This window comes from Myiozetetes cayanensis, unplaced genomic scaffold, assembly GCF_022539395.1.
Source record: "Myiozetetes cayanensis isolate MyiCay16 unplaced genomic scaffold, myiCay2020 scf2-11, whole genome shotgun sequence".
NCBI lineage: Eukaryota > Metazoa > Chordata > Aves > Passeriformes > Tyrannidae > Myiozetetes > Myiozetetes cayanensis.
Window position 1 is genome coordinate 54,326,601 of NW_026087411.1, and position 15,334 is coordinate 54,341,934.

Genomic DNA, 15,334 nt, shown 5'->3' on the forward strand with positions numbered 1-15,334 from the left:
CACCCCCAAGAATCCATGCCACCCAGAAACCCACCTGCCCCTATGGCTTCTTGCTGAGGATATACCCTCCCAACAATTTCAGTGGGGCTCAAAGTGCAGTAGGATTACTCTTCTGTGGAACCTCCTGGAAAGCACTACCACTGCCTCAACATAAAGTGATGTGCTGTTAAAATGCAGGTCACCAGAATTTACTTGGCAATACTGAGGTAGCATCATCGAAACCTACATCTGCAGATAGCAGTCTCTTACTGCTCCTAGTTGAAAATTTTGGTTTCAGTTAGGAAAGAATTCAAGGGTGACTATTTTTCTTTTAGATAAAACGTATGGTTCATTAGCATTGAGCCAAGGGAACACAGACATCACAACTATCCTTGGTCAAGATATGGGCTCCCCTAGGGCAAAATACTCTCACAGTAGACTTTTGTTCATAAGGATTTGTTCAACTTCCTGCACAAAAAAGTGACCAAAAATTTTTAACCAGTCCATCTGTTTCCCGGTGCCTACCTTGAAATAATCCTATCATGCTGGCTACTGGGTGAAACCTTCAACAGGATGGTGACATTTATTGGAAATGGTCCAATTTCTCTTTCATGCAATGTTTGACAGGTGAGGAAATAATCCAAGGTTTTGACTAGGATGGTGTGACTAGGAATATAATGGAATGATAATGAATGATAATTCTGAAAATGTATGTGTTATTACTAAAACTGTCCTTGAAAACGTCAATGAAGGAAAAAAAAAAAGGGGGAAAAAGAAACTTTGTTGCACTGTCTCCTATTTGACAAAACATTCCCACATTAACAGCAATAAGGAAATCAAGGATGAAGTTCAGACTCCAGAATTAAATTCCACAACAGGATTTTCTTATTTTTTTAAATGGATGCAAAGGAAACAGGCGTTGAAGAAAAACATGCATGCGGTGACATTTTTGCAGGAAACTTCAAACCTTGCTGGAGTTAATTTAGATTCTACATCCTATTATTGTGGGAAGAGATACACTCTGTTTTTCAGTAACTAAAACACACCAGGTTATCCTAACATGCCTCCAAACAGCATTCCCAAGTGGTCTTTAGTATCTTCAAAAAGTTGCAAACAGTTAGAACTGCTTTACTGAAGAGAAAAAAAGAAAAACAAAACAAAAAACCCCACAGTTCTGCTTACAAGGTATTTATTTATTTTCAACAGTCTGCTTACACACAAAATGTTCTGGAGCCAAAAGCAACCAGCTGGGCGGGTTACTAGCCGCGCTACTGGGCGCGGTGCCAGAACTCCTTTCCTTCCCCTTTCTTTTTTTTTCGCCTTCGTACTTATTTATTTAATAACGGCGGAAAAAAGTAACCCCGAACCTCCGGGGAGGCGGGGAGTCACGGCGGAGCCTCTCACCCCCTGGGGGCTGCCGAGCAGGGCAGGGCAGCCTGGAAAGCGGCCGCCCCTCGAGTCCCCGCCGCGGTTCGAAGGGGCGGGCGAGCGGCGGCGATCCGCGGGCACCGCTCTCCCGTCCCGGGACCGTGGGCTGCCCCCGCCGCCGCCACGGCCGCGGTCCCCGTTCCTCCCCGCTGGGCGCTCCCCGGTACTCACCGCCGGCCGGCTCGGGCAGCGTGGAGACCGAGGTCTGTCCCATGGCTGGGCCGGGAGGCGGTCACGCCGCCCGCCGGGCGCGCAGCCTCCAGCGCGGCTGTTCCCGGGGGGCCATCCCAGTGCTGGCCGGGGCCGCGCTCCCCGCCGGCGGGCGGGGGGCGGCTGCTCCGCGGCGGTGGCTGCGGGCCGGCGGCTGCCTGTCATCGCCGCCCCGCCGCCGGCCGCGGCCCCGGGACCCTCCGCCTCCACCCCCGCCCCGCTCCGCCCCGGGGCGCCGCCTCCGCCCCGCCCGGACCGGGGGCTGCGCTCCGCGCCGCTCTCAGCCCGGGTCCCCGCCCGGGGGGGAGCGCAGAAGTTGTTAGTAAACAACCACCCAACCAAATAATTAAATAAATAAATATTAAATAAATAAATAAAATGTAAACAAACAAATAAATAGGAAGGAAACACCACCCTTAGATACACGGAGATGGGAAAAGACGGTGCGTAACTGGCGAGGCTTCCCGCGCTGCTAGTGCGTCCCGGTGTCTGCCTACCCCCGCCCTTGTCCACAGAGTTAGTCCAGACACACAGTTATTCCCACACCTTCTTATCCCCTCTGAAGGTACAGGAGAAACCTGAGGCAATCTCAGGGAGCGATCCCCATCGCCCTGCTCGGAGGTGCTTCTCTGCTGGGGGCAGTTTTCAGGGCTGTGCTACCGTCACGAGTGGAAAACGAGTGGCTGGGCAGGGCACGGGGTCGTCACCAGCCCTCGTTTGGCCGTGAAGGAGTCCTGGAAAAGTGCCCGACCTCTCATCTCACCCACAGGTGAGTAATCAAAGACAGGACTACGGTTAATTTTGAAAGAAAGAAGATAGTCAAAGACAGCAGCATCCAGACAGAACTCTGCCATAACAAGTAACAAGAAGGGTCAGAATCAACTGGATAAATTTATGAAGAAGATGGGGATGAAACAGAGATTGTACATATAGCACTAGGGCAAAAGGAATAATAGTTTGTTTTCTTCAGTGCATAAGCATAATCTAAGCAGTTATACAAGCTTAGTGCTAAGCTCACTAGAGCAAGCTTAATGCTAGAACTAGAGTTAATAACTGTTACCAGTGACAAAAAAAAAAAAATACCCCCCAAAAAATCTCGAGTGCTTTAATAGGTCCTACTATGCAGTATCTACAAACAAGCAGGAGGACATTCAAGGCTCATCAAAAGAACACCTATCAGCAAGCCATACAGTGAAACTGCTATATTTCTGAGTGGTCTGGAAATCCTAGAGGGGTTAAAGAGGTGTCTGACCTGCTGTTCTTTGCATGTGTTGGCTCTCTGGTGATGCTTCAGGAGATGGAGAATTGTGTTAGTGTGGGGCCCACACTAAGGACACAAACGGAGCACCACAAGTTGCTGTGGTTTGTGTAGTAGGCAGAAGACATGATTGTCAGCTAATATATGGTGAATAGAGAAGAACACAACCAATGGTAGTCTTCACGGGTTTTTTATAGAAAATAGGTCCTGGTAAACAGACCTTTTATTTTCTCATTTTATATGATTATGTGTTAAATTGCCAGAGGCTTGACTGGAATAGACTTCCGCTAGGTACTTGATTTAGTAAGAGAGAAAAAAGTGAAGACAAGACAAAATTAATAAAGCACAAACAGATGAAGAACTAAATGAAAAGCAGATCAATTTTTCAAGGAGCAGTAGCATTTAATGAGGGTGTTTCTGTTGGGGAGCTATGGGGAGGCTCGTCAGTGTTTTCATCACCAATCTAGAAAAGTGTTATTTCAAACAGCTTTAAAAGACTACATAAATCACCACCAACAGTAATTTTAGACAGAATAAATGTTGTCAGAGTGATAATGAGGATAAAGCAGCCACAGAGTTATCTGGATTATTTAATAAATCCAGCTCTTTCAAACAAGTACGTTCTAATAGGATCAAAAAAAGAAAAACGACAGACTTGCAGGGTGGAGCAACACTACCTACAAGGCCAAGGAGAGTATCTTTAAAAGTTTCTCCATGTAGGAGCTTGGCAAAATTCAGCACTAGTAGCTAGTGAGCTACTGCTGATACAAAAGGGATCTGATATCCACATACCTATGTGCAAATAGGAAAAGGGCAGGTAGAAATCCCATTAGATAGTTGTGCTTTTTATCAGACAAAAAGTGCTGTCCTATGTTCAGTGTCATTTGCCCCTTAAAAAACAGCTGAATGATGGGAGACAGCTTGAAAGAGATGGAAATTGCAGAAAGCGCTCTCAAACAAAAGGTGTGAAGAAAGTTAGTGCCAAAGCATTCAGGAAAGGCTGATGTGCTGCGTTTTAATCTAACAGTGCCTTTGCAAGGAGATAATAGCATTGCAACAGTCCTGGATGTTCAAACACTGCAGGAAAGACTCTTTGCCTGACACCTCCAACTCCAGGCCCCACACAAAGCATGTAATTGAAGACAATTAAGTGCTGCTCTTACAGAGATACGGCTGGTTTAGTGGTGCCTTTGTCCAACCCAAGGAAAGGTTTTCAGAAGGGCAGCTTGTTGAACAGACAATTTCTGTCATTTATTTCTTGGATTTTTTTTTTCCATGCAATTTGGCACATTTATTTTTCTTACCTTGAAAAATTATTTTTAAATGGTTTGTTTTGAGAAACTCGGGTTACCTCTTTGGAGTCACTTGTAAACAGGAACATAAAAGTGTTCCTGTCTGCCTCTGGTCAATCTCATTAATTTTATCAAAGGAAATTGTGTTCTCCTGCTGCGTAAAAGCCCAGTTTACAATGCAAAAGTCTATATCATCTGTCTACTATGATTCACATGAAGTAATAAACTCCCCAAGGTCGATTCATGAGCTGATAAAATGGGTTTAGTTACCACATCCTTCATGTAGTTGAATTAGTTGCCAGTTTCTTTTGGTTTGGTTACTCTGTTTTTTGGGGGTTGTTTCTTCCTAAGTTAATTGAAAGTAGTGACTTTCTTTTATATGTTTTCCCTACAGACACCTCCTTTTTAAGGGTTCTGTCTTCATACCTCAGCAGTGCTCAGTGATATGTTGTAGAACTAACCAGACATGGTTATGACTTTAGAAAGTAAGGAATGAAAGTTCTACTAGGGAACATCAGTGTTGATTTAGAGCACTAACAGATTATAGGCATCATACTGTATAGAATCAGAAAATGTAACTTCTGCTTACAAAAGTTTACCCAAAAGAGCAACCCATAAGCAAGAAACTATTTACTTGCATTAGAAAATTTAAAGTTCTTATTAAGGGGATTTTTATTCATGATGGACAAGACAATTGCCAGCATCCAATACCAGCACCATAGATTCTTTATCCAGCTTTTTAAAGTGGGCAAAAATAAATACTTTATTTTGATCCTGAATTGGGAATACTAGTTGAATATATAAAATGGTACTGGTGCATACAACAATCCTGCCTAAAGATGCAAAGAAGCAATGGATACATCTCAAGTACTCACAGTCATTAAAGATCAAATTAGAAAAGACAACAGCACTTTTCTGCTTAAATCCTGCCTTTTAAGCCATTTGATCAAAGAATTCAGCTTGTGACTCACTGATTTGAGGGAGCAAACCATGAATCCTCAAGACTGTATGAAAAGGTGTCTACCAATGTGACCTATAAGAGAAATTGGGCTGTTGAAAGCTAAGATACAACATTTCTTGTATGCAGAGCTATATTTATGTAATTGCCTCCACACAGAAGGGATTTTATCACCCTACTGACATTCCCATTTGAGCATCCACACAAAATACATACATTTAATATTCAGTTGTCTGTGGACTTTTATTCTTCAGTATGATAGAGGTGTTCTCATCTGTGCATTAAATTTCTTGCCATGTTGGCAGTTGGCATTTAGGACAGTTAAAAGTTTAAAGGTACAATAGTGTTCGATAACAACTGATTCTAGCAGAGAATTGAGATTACAACTATGTAGGTAAAATATACCTTTATTTGCTATAATTTTTTTTTTTTTTTTTTTTTTTTTTTTTTTTAGGATTTAGATTACTTTATCTATGATGTGTTAACATGTATATTCCACTTTTCCTTTTAAACAGCTAAGAGGATAAAACACACAAATGGACTGCCCAGCATTTTGTAGCTATTGTAGTCTTCTGGAGTTCCTGGAAATCCACAACGGCAAGCAAAGCAAAAATGGGCAGGGAAGATGAAAGTGAGAATGTCAGGATTAAAATTTCCATGACCTTTTTACCCAGGGCTAGTCTTGTACTGAAGGAAATATTGAATCAAGATGCTGAAACATCCTAAGGAAGGTGGGGAAGCTTATGGGTACAACAATTACCAGTAAGTCATGCCAGAGTGTTCTGACACATCAGCATCAATGGGGTTCCTGGACCCAGTGTTCCAGTCAGATTTGAAATTTCAGTGTCAGTAATAATACTGCAGTTACCTGATTGTCTCATGCTACACACACAGTCCTTCCCTTCTTGTCACAAGTTATCGTGTTGAGTACTGATAAACAGACACTCTGCTGACCCTCAAGAACTGAAATATTCCATCAAAAGAGGAAGAATAGCTTCTTCATGAATTTCAGAAGTCTTTGCAAAACAAGAATCTTGCACTTGTCTAAATGACTGATACGAGACCTCTTCATGGAAGATGATGTGAAACTTCCAAATTGTTCCAAAGTTAGAATAAAATAACACACGCAATAATCTGTGTCACATATCAAAGAGCAAGTTCTTTACCATCAGTAAAGTTTCAAAGACAGCTCCATTTCAGTGTGTTTACTATACTGGGATGATAGATAGCAGTAGATGACCTACAACTTGTAGGATGCTGTTGCCCAGTCTTTAAAGTTCTGTAGGCTTGTATAAAGTAAAGAGGCATTTTAGAAAGGTGAATTTGTGTAACTGTTCTTTCAGTTACTGAGATTAATTTATGACACTAAACATAGCAGAAGCTACAAGGGCAGGCTATCACATTTAATCCCAGGATTCGTGATGCAGGACTGGCAAACACATTCAGCCTTATAATAAGAAAAAAATTTAACCGGGTGCTTATCAACATAAACCAAGAGGATGGCACTGAGTCTAGAACAAAAGTGATGCAGACAAGTGGTCCTCCCACCCCTCCAACCCACAACTCCTGTCAGTGTGCAGAACTGCTGGAAGCTGAGCAGCACGGTGTCCAGCAAGCTGCAAAGCTGTATGATTCAATGAACAAAGCAAAGGTTATGGCATGAGCAAACACAAGCAAGAAGCTAGGTAATTTTTTTAGTCATGGGTCACACTAAGGTTTATAATGATGACACTGAATTTGTACATACCTGTAGAAAACCTGCAGATACAAAAGGGAAGAGTTTGGAAAGGGTACCACCAAAATCAGTTTATGTGCTTAAGACTGAAACATCAAGAAACCATCACAAGACAGTTGTGGCTGAGCAAAAACCTAGTTCTGTTTTCTGTGAAACTGAATGCAATTTGGTACTGTCAAAATAAAATAACAGGCCATATTCATCGATTATGCTGGCACTGCATTGGGAATTTAGGCCATTTCTTTTCAATAACCAGGGATTTTTAAATAACCCTACATTATTCTCTCATTTGAAAATATTTTAAAATATTTTTCTGTGTCCTTTTTTTACTTTTACTTAGCAATGCTATGTTCTTATCAGTGTCACCTGCCATTTTCAATGCCCATGTATTAGGCAAAAAAAAAAAAGGAACTTGAAATCTTCTTTTAAAAAGAGGCTTTTGTCTTTGTCAGTGATCATCACCAGTCTTCCTTCCTCATAAAAACCCACTGAGTTGAGCTTCTGTAGTTCAGTCTCTAAATTTGGAAGCTAGAGGTTCAAAGCCTTGGATCAGAGGAGTTAATATGCAAATGAGGGCTATTCTTATTAAAACAGATAACAGAGATTTCTTGGATGAGATATACTTGTTCATATTATGATTGCACTGGGTGCCTCATACTTTGTGCAAGGCCCTTACCTACGGAAGACCTGAGAGGGTCAGACTTGTTTTAGTATTCAGGTGATCTTGACTCCTATTTCAATGCCTGTTCTTATTCATCCTTACCAGCTCTTTGCCATGACAGGCAGGAAAAACAGCACAGCTGGGCAAACTCATTCCTGGTGATTTGGCATAGACAGGTTTTCTTTCTGCTCACAAATCATCTGCGAATAGGTTCTGCACTTGCAAACCTGTTTGCTGCTCTAAATTATTCACCATAACAGTTTGCAAGTCAGTTTTAGACACTGGAAAGCAGGTAAACAATTCATGGCAACAGCAGTTCAATAATTTATTATCTAGGTGTGTGCTAGATATCCTCAACTGTGGCCTCTCTTTGTGCTCTCTGGTTCAGAGTTTTACCTGTACCTAGAAGAAATTTGCACAACAGCACATCAAAATGATTTTAAATGGTTAGTAATGAATGCTTATGGATCTACTCATGTGGTTTTATCGTCTGATTCGTGACTTTATTCTGTTGTACCCTTTAACTTAACATTGCTCTTGCCTATATTAAGTAATTGCTTGGAAAATTTTTATAGGAAAGACTTCTACAGACTTGAACATTGCAAGTGTGTTGAAAAATCTTCATTTTAATAATAGTTTGCAGTTTCTTGTGGTACTGTATGCACTGAACTTTTGAAGTAATTTACATAACGTGTGGTTGAAAGGCAGAAAATAGAAGGAAAATGGTCCCAACACAAACATTTTAGGAGTCATGGAGAGCAGATCTGTTCATCTCCTGTGCATGCTCCTCAGCTTTAGAAGCTGCCCTACACCCCCTCTGTACTTTCTTTCTACATTTCAATTTCTACATGCTTCATCCCCATTCCACTTCTATTCCACAATATCTTTCAAAAATGTTTTCTTTCCCTAATGTTCCTTAAAAGGAAATTTTAAAACTTTATATCTTCTGAGTTTTTTTACTTTTTTCTTCATCCCATGGTTGCTGCTAATGTTTGTTTACTTTGCTTCTGATGATCTGAAGTCAGTTCCCTTGCTTTACTTCATCAAGCCTGGCCTATACAGGAACCTCTGTTTTCTCAAAGACCCAGAGAATTTCACTAATTATTTGGAGTATTTCACTAACTATTTGTTGTTTTCTCTAATTATTTGGAATATTATTTGGAGATTCAAAATCTCTGGTATCTGATTTCACAGATATTGAAATCTACTGTTTCAAAAGTTATCAGCTGCCTGAAGACTTCTGATGTAAACAGCAGAGTGGTGTAATGCAGATTTTGGAGAACATCTTGTGCAATATTACGAAAGGTGAACAAATGAGAGATTCAGACCTTGATTAATCAGACCATTCAGACACTAAGTGTTGTGGGTTTTTAATTTGAATTTACTCAAAATTAATATGCTATAAGAAATGTGTGTTATTCAGGGAAAGGATCTGGTCTTCTTTCAAAAAGCATTGTGCAGTTTATGTGGGAAAAATCTACCTCCTGTCTTTGTTTAAAGCACCGAGGGGAACTGACATACCAGATCACATTGTGTCCCTAATCCTAGACCAGATATTCCTGAAAACAACATGAAGAACACCCCCAAAGTCTGTAAGGTCTCACCCTAATACTTAGTAATTTAAATACCGTAGTCCTGGTTTAAAATTTAAACCTCAAATTTTCTAAAACTCTTCTACACGTTTCTGATTGTTAACAACAAAAACTCTCAATACTAATGTTGTTCATACATGATCATTTCCTTTGTGCCTCATACTGACTACTGGATCCCAGCACCTCCTGTTGCATGGTGTCTCACTGTGCAGTGGCAACTCTCTGACAGCACAGGACAGCATTTCCTTTCCAGGCAGAAAATAACCATCAGACATTTTCCAATCAACAGTGTGTGTTTGTTACCAGATATCAATTTTGTCCAGGGTTACAGTTTTATGATGAAAGACAAAACGGACTACATTAAAAATTATAAATAGTGTTCTGCCTGTCCTAGTTCAAGCCACTGGGGACGAAGAAAGCAATGGTGTAACAATGACATGCCGGAGTGTAGAGTTCCTCAACAGTCAGGTTTCTGCCAGGTTTTCAAAGGCTTTAGCTGCTTCAAGTTTGTATCACTAGCTACAATAAACAGCATGAACGTGCCCCTTTGCTGATATAAGCTGGCATGTCCCCAGCAGAGAAAATGAAGTAGTGCAGCCTAAGACATCTGGAGGCCTGTTCTTACTGCAGGACACCACCTTTCCTCCTCCACCTCTTCTCTCAAGGCCGTTTGCACCTTGCATTGTATCATGGTAATGGTACTGGAGTTCCCTAATTCATCATTTTGAGGAAAGGCTCCTACTGGCTAGACTAGCTCCCCTTAGGCATTTTATCTCTCTCGTGTCTGGGCTTAACAGCAGCCTCTGGCTGCTTCTGGCTGCTGCTGCAGCAAAGCCCAGTTATCTAGGAGAATTCTGTGCTCTCCAGCCTGTCCAGCAGTGCCTCCTCGCTTTAGAGAAGTCTGCCATGATACTGGTCCAGCTGCACTAACCATTTTCCTTGGAAAAAGACAGCTTTTTGCTCTTCAGGGCATGTGTGGTAGTTGCTGGCTGTGGCCTTCCCTCTACATTTCCAAGCTCCTTAATGAATCACTGCTTTCTGGCACCAAAGCAAAATAAACACATCATTTTGGATGCCTTTGCCAAACGTATGTACACTTGGAACAGGTTTTGAATGATAGAAAGCAAAAGGTTTAATGAAATGTGCAGGCTGTGTAGCTAAAAGTTGCAGAAGAGCCAGAAAATATGAAGCTGAAGATCACAACGGTATCATTAGCCCCCAAAACTGTTCAGATCTTGTCTAATTTTTGGAACACATAGAGGGGACTTAATAGTAGTGTGTCAACTACAGCCTAACCAGGAAAAAAACAGTAATAGAAAGCAGCATAGGGGTGCAGAATCACTCATCAGCATGATGGTTAGATGCCTACCCCTTTCCTTTCCCTCTCCCTTTTCTTTTCTTTCCTTTCTGTTTCTGTTTTTCTTTTCTGTTCAATAACTGATTCAGTGTAACTCCACATAGCACAGCAGATTTTTACACTGATGCTTCCTAGCCTATGTGAAGGGGAAAAGACATCAACAAAAAATTTGGCAGGCACACTGAATGAACTTCCTCAGTTGCTCAAGCCAGTCGTGTGTACGTACCCTTCCAGGCACTTTGGCCCTTTCAGTGCCTGAGCCTGTCACAGCTTCAACAACATCCATTTGCTCTTGCTGACTAGAGTGAGACTTTTTCTCAGAAGTTTTGAGAAAAAGTTTTGAAAATGTTTGGCACCACTGTTCATCTAGTTCCTCTCCATTCAATCAGATTTTAGAATGAATTTAAATGTATTGCTGGACTATAATTAGCTCCCCCCCACAGGGGACCAGCTCTTTCCTTTTTAAATGGGCAGCTGCAAAGACTCTACCTTGAACAATATCCTGAATAACAGCAAAGTTTCAAACATGGACCCCCGCCTGATTAACTCCCAAAAATCAGAATAGTCTCTGCCTCTGGCAAATCTAAGTCCTTCCCTATGAAGCTGGTTTACTACAGAAGTATCTAGACCAAAATAAAAGTTTCAGCCTTCAGTTTAATTTGCCTCCATGTTTCTGCTATTATGAAAATGTGGACTTTTTTTTAATCCTACTGGGAAAATGCATTTTTTCCACTCTCCCATGACTCAAAAACATCTGAAAGATTCTCCCTCCAAGCTTAAGAAAAAGAAGGGGGGAAAAACTTCACCTTTTGGCAGAGATACAGATGGAAATTTTTGACTCAAAAGAGGATTTTCAAAATAAAATAAAAGAAGCATGTAAAAACAAGGGGTTATAATGGAAACTATTTTCATAGCCAGCTCTAAAGTAAGAACTGCTGTTCCAGAGACACATGGTACTGCTGAAAACATTGGTTTGAAGCCAAAACCCCTACCATGCTAGTGGAATCCGGAAGCACTACAATATTAAATACACCTCAAAATATATGTCAGACATCTCCCTGTGTCTGTTCCGCTTATTCTTCACAGCAAGATACTATACACTCAATTCATCAGTGTCTGCAGAGTACACAGAATAAAGGGCTGGTGGCAAATGTTCTTTCCTGCACCACATTTGCCGAATGGTCTTCTGGAAGACTGGAGCTTATTATTCCCGTTTTGCAAATATTGAGCCAATACCACTTTCCATCTGCAGCACTTATACAGCATCTATTATTACAGCACGTGAGCACCTCTCACTGGTCCTACGGAAGCGTTATTATCCCCAAGGTACGATTTCCACATTTCATTTGGAGTGATGGGAGGAGGGAGCATGCTACTAAAAGCGTGAGGACATCCTGCTCAGCTGCATTCCTCCTTGGCAGACTCTTTCTTCTGCCTTTGGTCTGCTTCTTCCAGCTGCTCCAATGCAGTTAGCCTGGCCCTGGGCAGTTTTCTATGATGGAAAACTCTGCTCTGGTGAGAACCCACCTGGGAGTACTGTTTCCAGTACTATGACTCACTCTGGGGTCCTCAGCACATGAAAAACATGGACCTGTTGGAGCAAATCCGGAGGAGGGCCATGCAGATGATTAGAGGGATGGAGCACTTCTGCTATGAAGACATGCTAAAAGAGCTGGGGTTGTTCAGCCTAGAGAAGAGAAAGCTCAGGGGAGACCTTATAGCACCTTCCAGTACCTAAAAGGCGCCTAGAAGAGAGGTGGAGAGGGACTTTTTCCAAGGGCATGTGGAGATAGGACAAGGGGGAATGGCTTTAAGCTGAAAGAGGGTAGCTTTAGACTAGATATCGGGAAGAAATCCTTCACTGTAATGGTGGTGAGACACTGAACAGGCAGCCCAGAGAGTTGGTAGGTGTCCCATCCATGGAAATATTTAAGGTTGGACAGAGCTCTGAGCAACCTGATCTGGTTGATGATGGCCTTGCTCATTGCAGGGGGATTGGACTAGTAACCTTTCAGAGTTCCCTTCCAACCCAAGCTATTCTGTGATTCTTTTTGTTCCTACCACAATTACAGCTTGGCCCGCATCTTTGCTGATTCATAAGAAAGCCCACAGCCAACTATAAATGTCCTAATCAAATGTGTAAAATGAATCTTCTGCTTTTGTGCAGACTGTCTTTCCTACATACTTGAGGCTTTTGCTCACAGTTCTCATCTCACAATAGCATGTAAACATCAACTGACAGTTTTCCCAGGAGAGAGGCTGGTGGAGCGTGCCCTTTTGCCGCCTCCAAGTTCATGGAAGTTTAACAGGAAAGCCCACTCTGCTGGCTCTGTCAGGGTCCAGCTGGCTGCAGAGACACACCAACACTAGCAGAGCACTGACTGAGGCTGCTTCTTCTCTGCCTGGTCTGGCCCCAGCTGCCCACAAGGCTCTTTGTAAGGGCTGGTGGGTCAATCCAGAGTGGGATCCGCAGGGCTCACAGGGAGGGCTATAAAGGCTTGGGGTTTGCATCCTTGCCAGCATGCTGTAGCAGAATTCTGATCTAGTAACCTGCTAGCATTTTAACAAGGCAGAAAGCCTGGTCATCTTTGCTGACAGTTCCTCTCATATGCATGGCATTTGGTCTTCATATGGTAATTACATAAATCAAGTATCAATTTGTGAGTCTCATTTTGCTTTTTAAATTCTTGTGTGTTGTTCATTGACTTGCCAGTGATGAGAGAAACCAGGATGCTTTAAGCACACTAATCTTTTTTGTGCTGATCCAGGTCATGTTTAGCTCAGATTCATTCAGTTGCAAACCCCACACGTAAGGAAACTAAAACAATTATATGAAGTAAGACAGGAATGCCAAAAGTGCTTTCGCCAAGACTAAACATCAATATTATACTATTTTTTTCTAACTACCTATTTAATACAGCAGGTCATTAATGCAGCACATTTAGTTAGTTCAAATGTATAAATTTCGTTAAATTACAATTCAGCAACATTAAAGCCAGATGGGCTGCAGGGGGGAAATGCAGATACTTTTAAAGCTAATGTAAATGAAATATTATTGTTTTCAGTTACAATCAAAATAAATTGAGTCGACAGAAGCTTTCACAGAAATGCTCAGGAAGACAGCTTCTCTGTAAGAAAAATCCATTTAAAAGAAATAGTACTTCAGATATTTTCATGGTTCTGTGGCTCACTGAATTACATTCCTGTATAGAAGCAGCAAAGCTCATGTGCGAAAGCTAGTAATAAGACCTTTACTGGTATGTCACTTACTAGGAGAAAAAGGTCTTAATTTTATAGTGCTTTTTGTAAAGTATTTGACTGTAGAAAACATTAACCCAAAAAGAGCTATTGTCAAAGGAAGAAAATACACATTTCCAAAAACACTGCTTGCTCAGGGAACCCTCACTGCCTCCTTCACTGTCCCTGGCATCACTGGGAGCCAGGCTGCAATGTCAAGCTCCCCATAAAACCCTGTGTGGGTGCAAGGCACAGCCCCATGCCATGCAGGAGTGCCTTCAAGGGCACTGCAAATATCATCCAGTGGATTCTCTGGATGAAAGGCAAATGCCCTTGGTTGTGGGGTATGAACCATAAAATCCAGCTTGGCATTATGCTTCAATATTTTCTGTAAAGTCACTTGGAGAACTGTGCTATGTGGTGAAAAAAAAAAAAAAAAGATACCCTCCATAAGACACACCCACTCCATTTCTCATTTAAACAGTTACCCTTTCCAGAAAAGCTGAGACATTTCCATTTACGTTAGTTGTGTGCCCCAATAAATAATTGTTTTCCCCCAAAAGAGTAATTAAAAGTCTATATAAAGTCTCACCTACTCAGGTGATGTAGCAGGATGAGGAGTGCTTCTAAGCATTCTCAAGCACAGATCCCACTCACTTAAGCTACTAAAATACAGCAGAAGATGTCAGAGTCTTCGTTTTCCCATGAACTGCACAGTAACTATGGACCACAACCTTGATTCACACATGGTGATAAAACCCAGTGCCTGTAAATTTATGAATGTAGCTGGCAGTCATTAAGTAAATTATGTGGAGGTCAGGTCGATGGTCCTTTCTTTGTTTATTCCTCTTATTTAATGATCCATTGCTGGAGACAGACTGAAAACTTTCAGAATGTTTTACAACATATTTATGTGGCCAAGTGCTGTCCTGTGCTTTCCATCCCCATTATCCTGACACACTGAACATAAATCAGAGCGCAGTACGTAGAATTAACCTGTGAGGAAAGCACAGAGTGGCTTTTTTTTTTTTTTTTTTTTATAATGTATACAGAGAAAATACTTCTTCCTTTCTGGAGTAGTCTTTAAGAAAGATCACCTTTTGGTTAAGGGATGAAATAAGACCAATTTAATTTTGTGCAGCTGAATTCCACAAGAGTCAAATGTCCCAGCATGGGATATTGCACCTGGATCCAGGGAGACTTCCATTCAATTAAAGACAAAGTGTGGTTAAAATCACAGTACATTGTCAGGGTTCAGATCCTCACAGCTCAAGCTAATCAAAGTTAACTTTTTTTAAAGGTATGGAGACTTAACCCTTGCTTAGCACTCAGTACTAACTCCTGGCCTCACAAGGCAGGTCACGTCTATGAACAAGAGCTGGATCAGTTTAAGTAAAGTCATTAATAAAGCGAACGCATGTATAATCATGGATATATCCATGTATAGATACGTTAAACTGATGCAAGTCAGTTGAAAAAGCTACAAATTTCCTTGTGTGGCCAGCCCCACTGAAAACTTTCTTTGTGCATAGATGTTTGTGTTGAACCATCCTATTAATCCTACAAAACTTTTAGAAGTCTGAATAGGAGTTCCAGCAGGGCGGCTTCCTGCAATTCAAACCCATGG

The 15,334-nt window shown here is 41.6% G+C and overlaps 1 protein-coding gene across 5 annotated transcripts in view; it reads right to left on the reverse strand.

Moving 5' to 3' along the window:
* Positions 1-15,334, reverse strand: part of PHACTR2 (phosphatase and actin regulator 2) — a 129,166-nt gene that overhangs the window by 69,441 nt on the left and 44,391 nt on the right. The window contains exon 1 of one of the 5 annotated variants that reach the window (XM_050316855.1): positions 1,579-1,779. The exons of the other annotated variants lie outside the window; for them this stretch is intronic. Within the exon in view, the coding sequence (XP_050172812.1) occupies positions 1,579-1,621 (43 nt within the window). The 5' untranslated portion in view covers positions 1,622-1,779. Of the gene's footprint in view, positions 1-1,578; positions 1,780-15,334 lie in introns of those variants that run through there. 5 annotated transcript variants of the gene reach the window in all.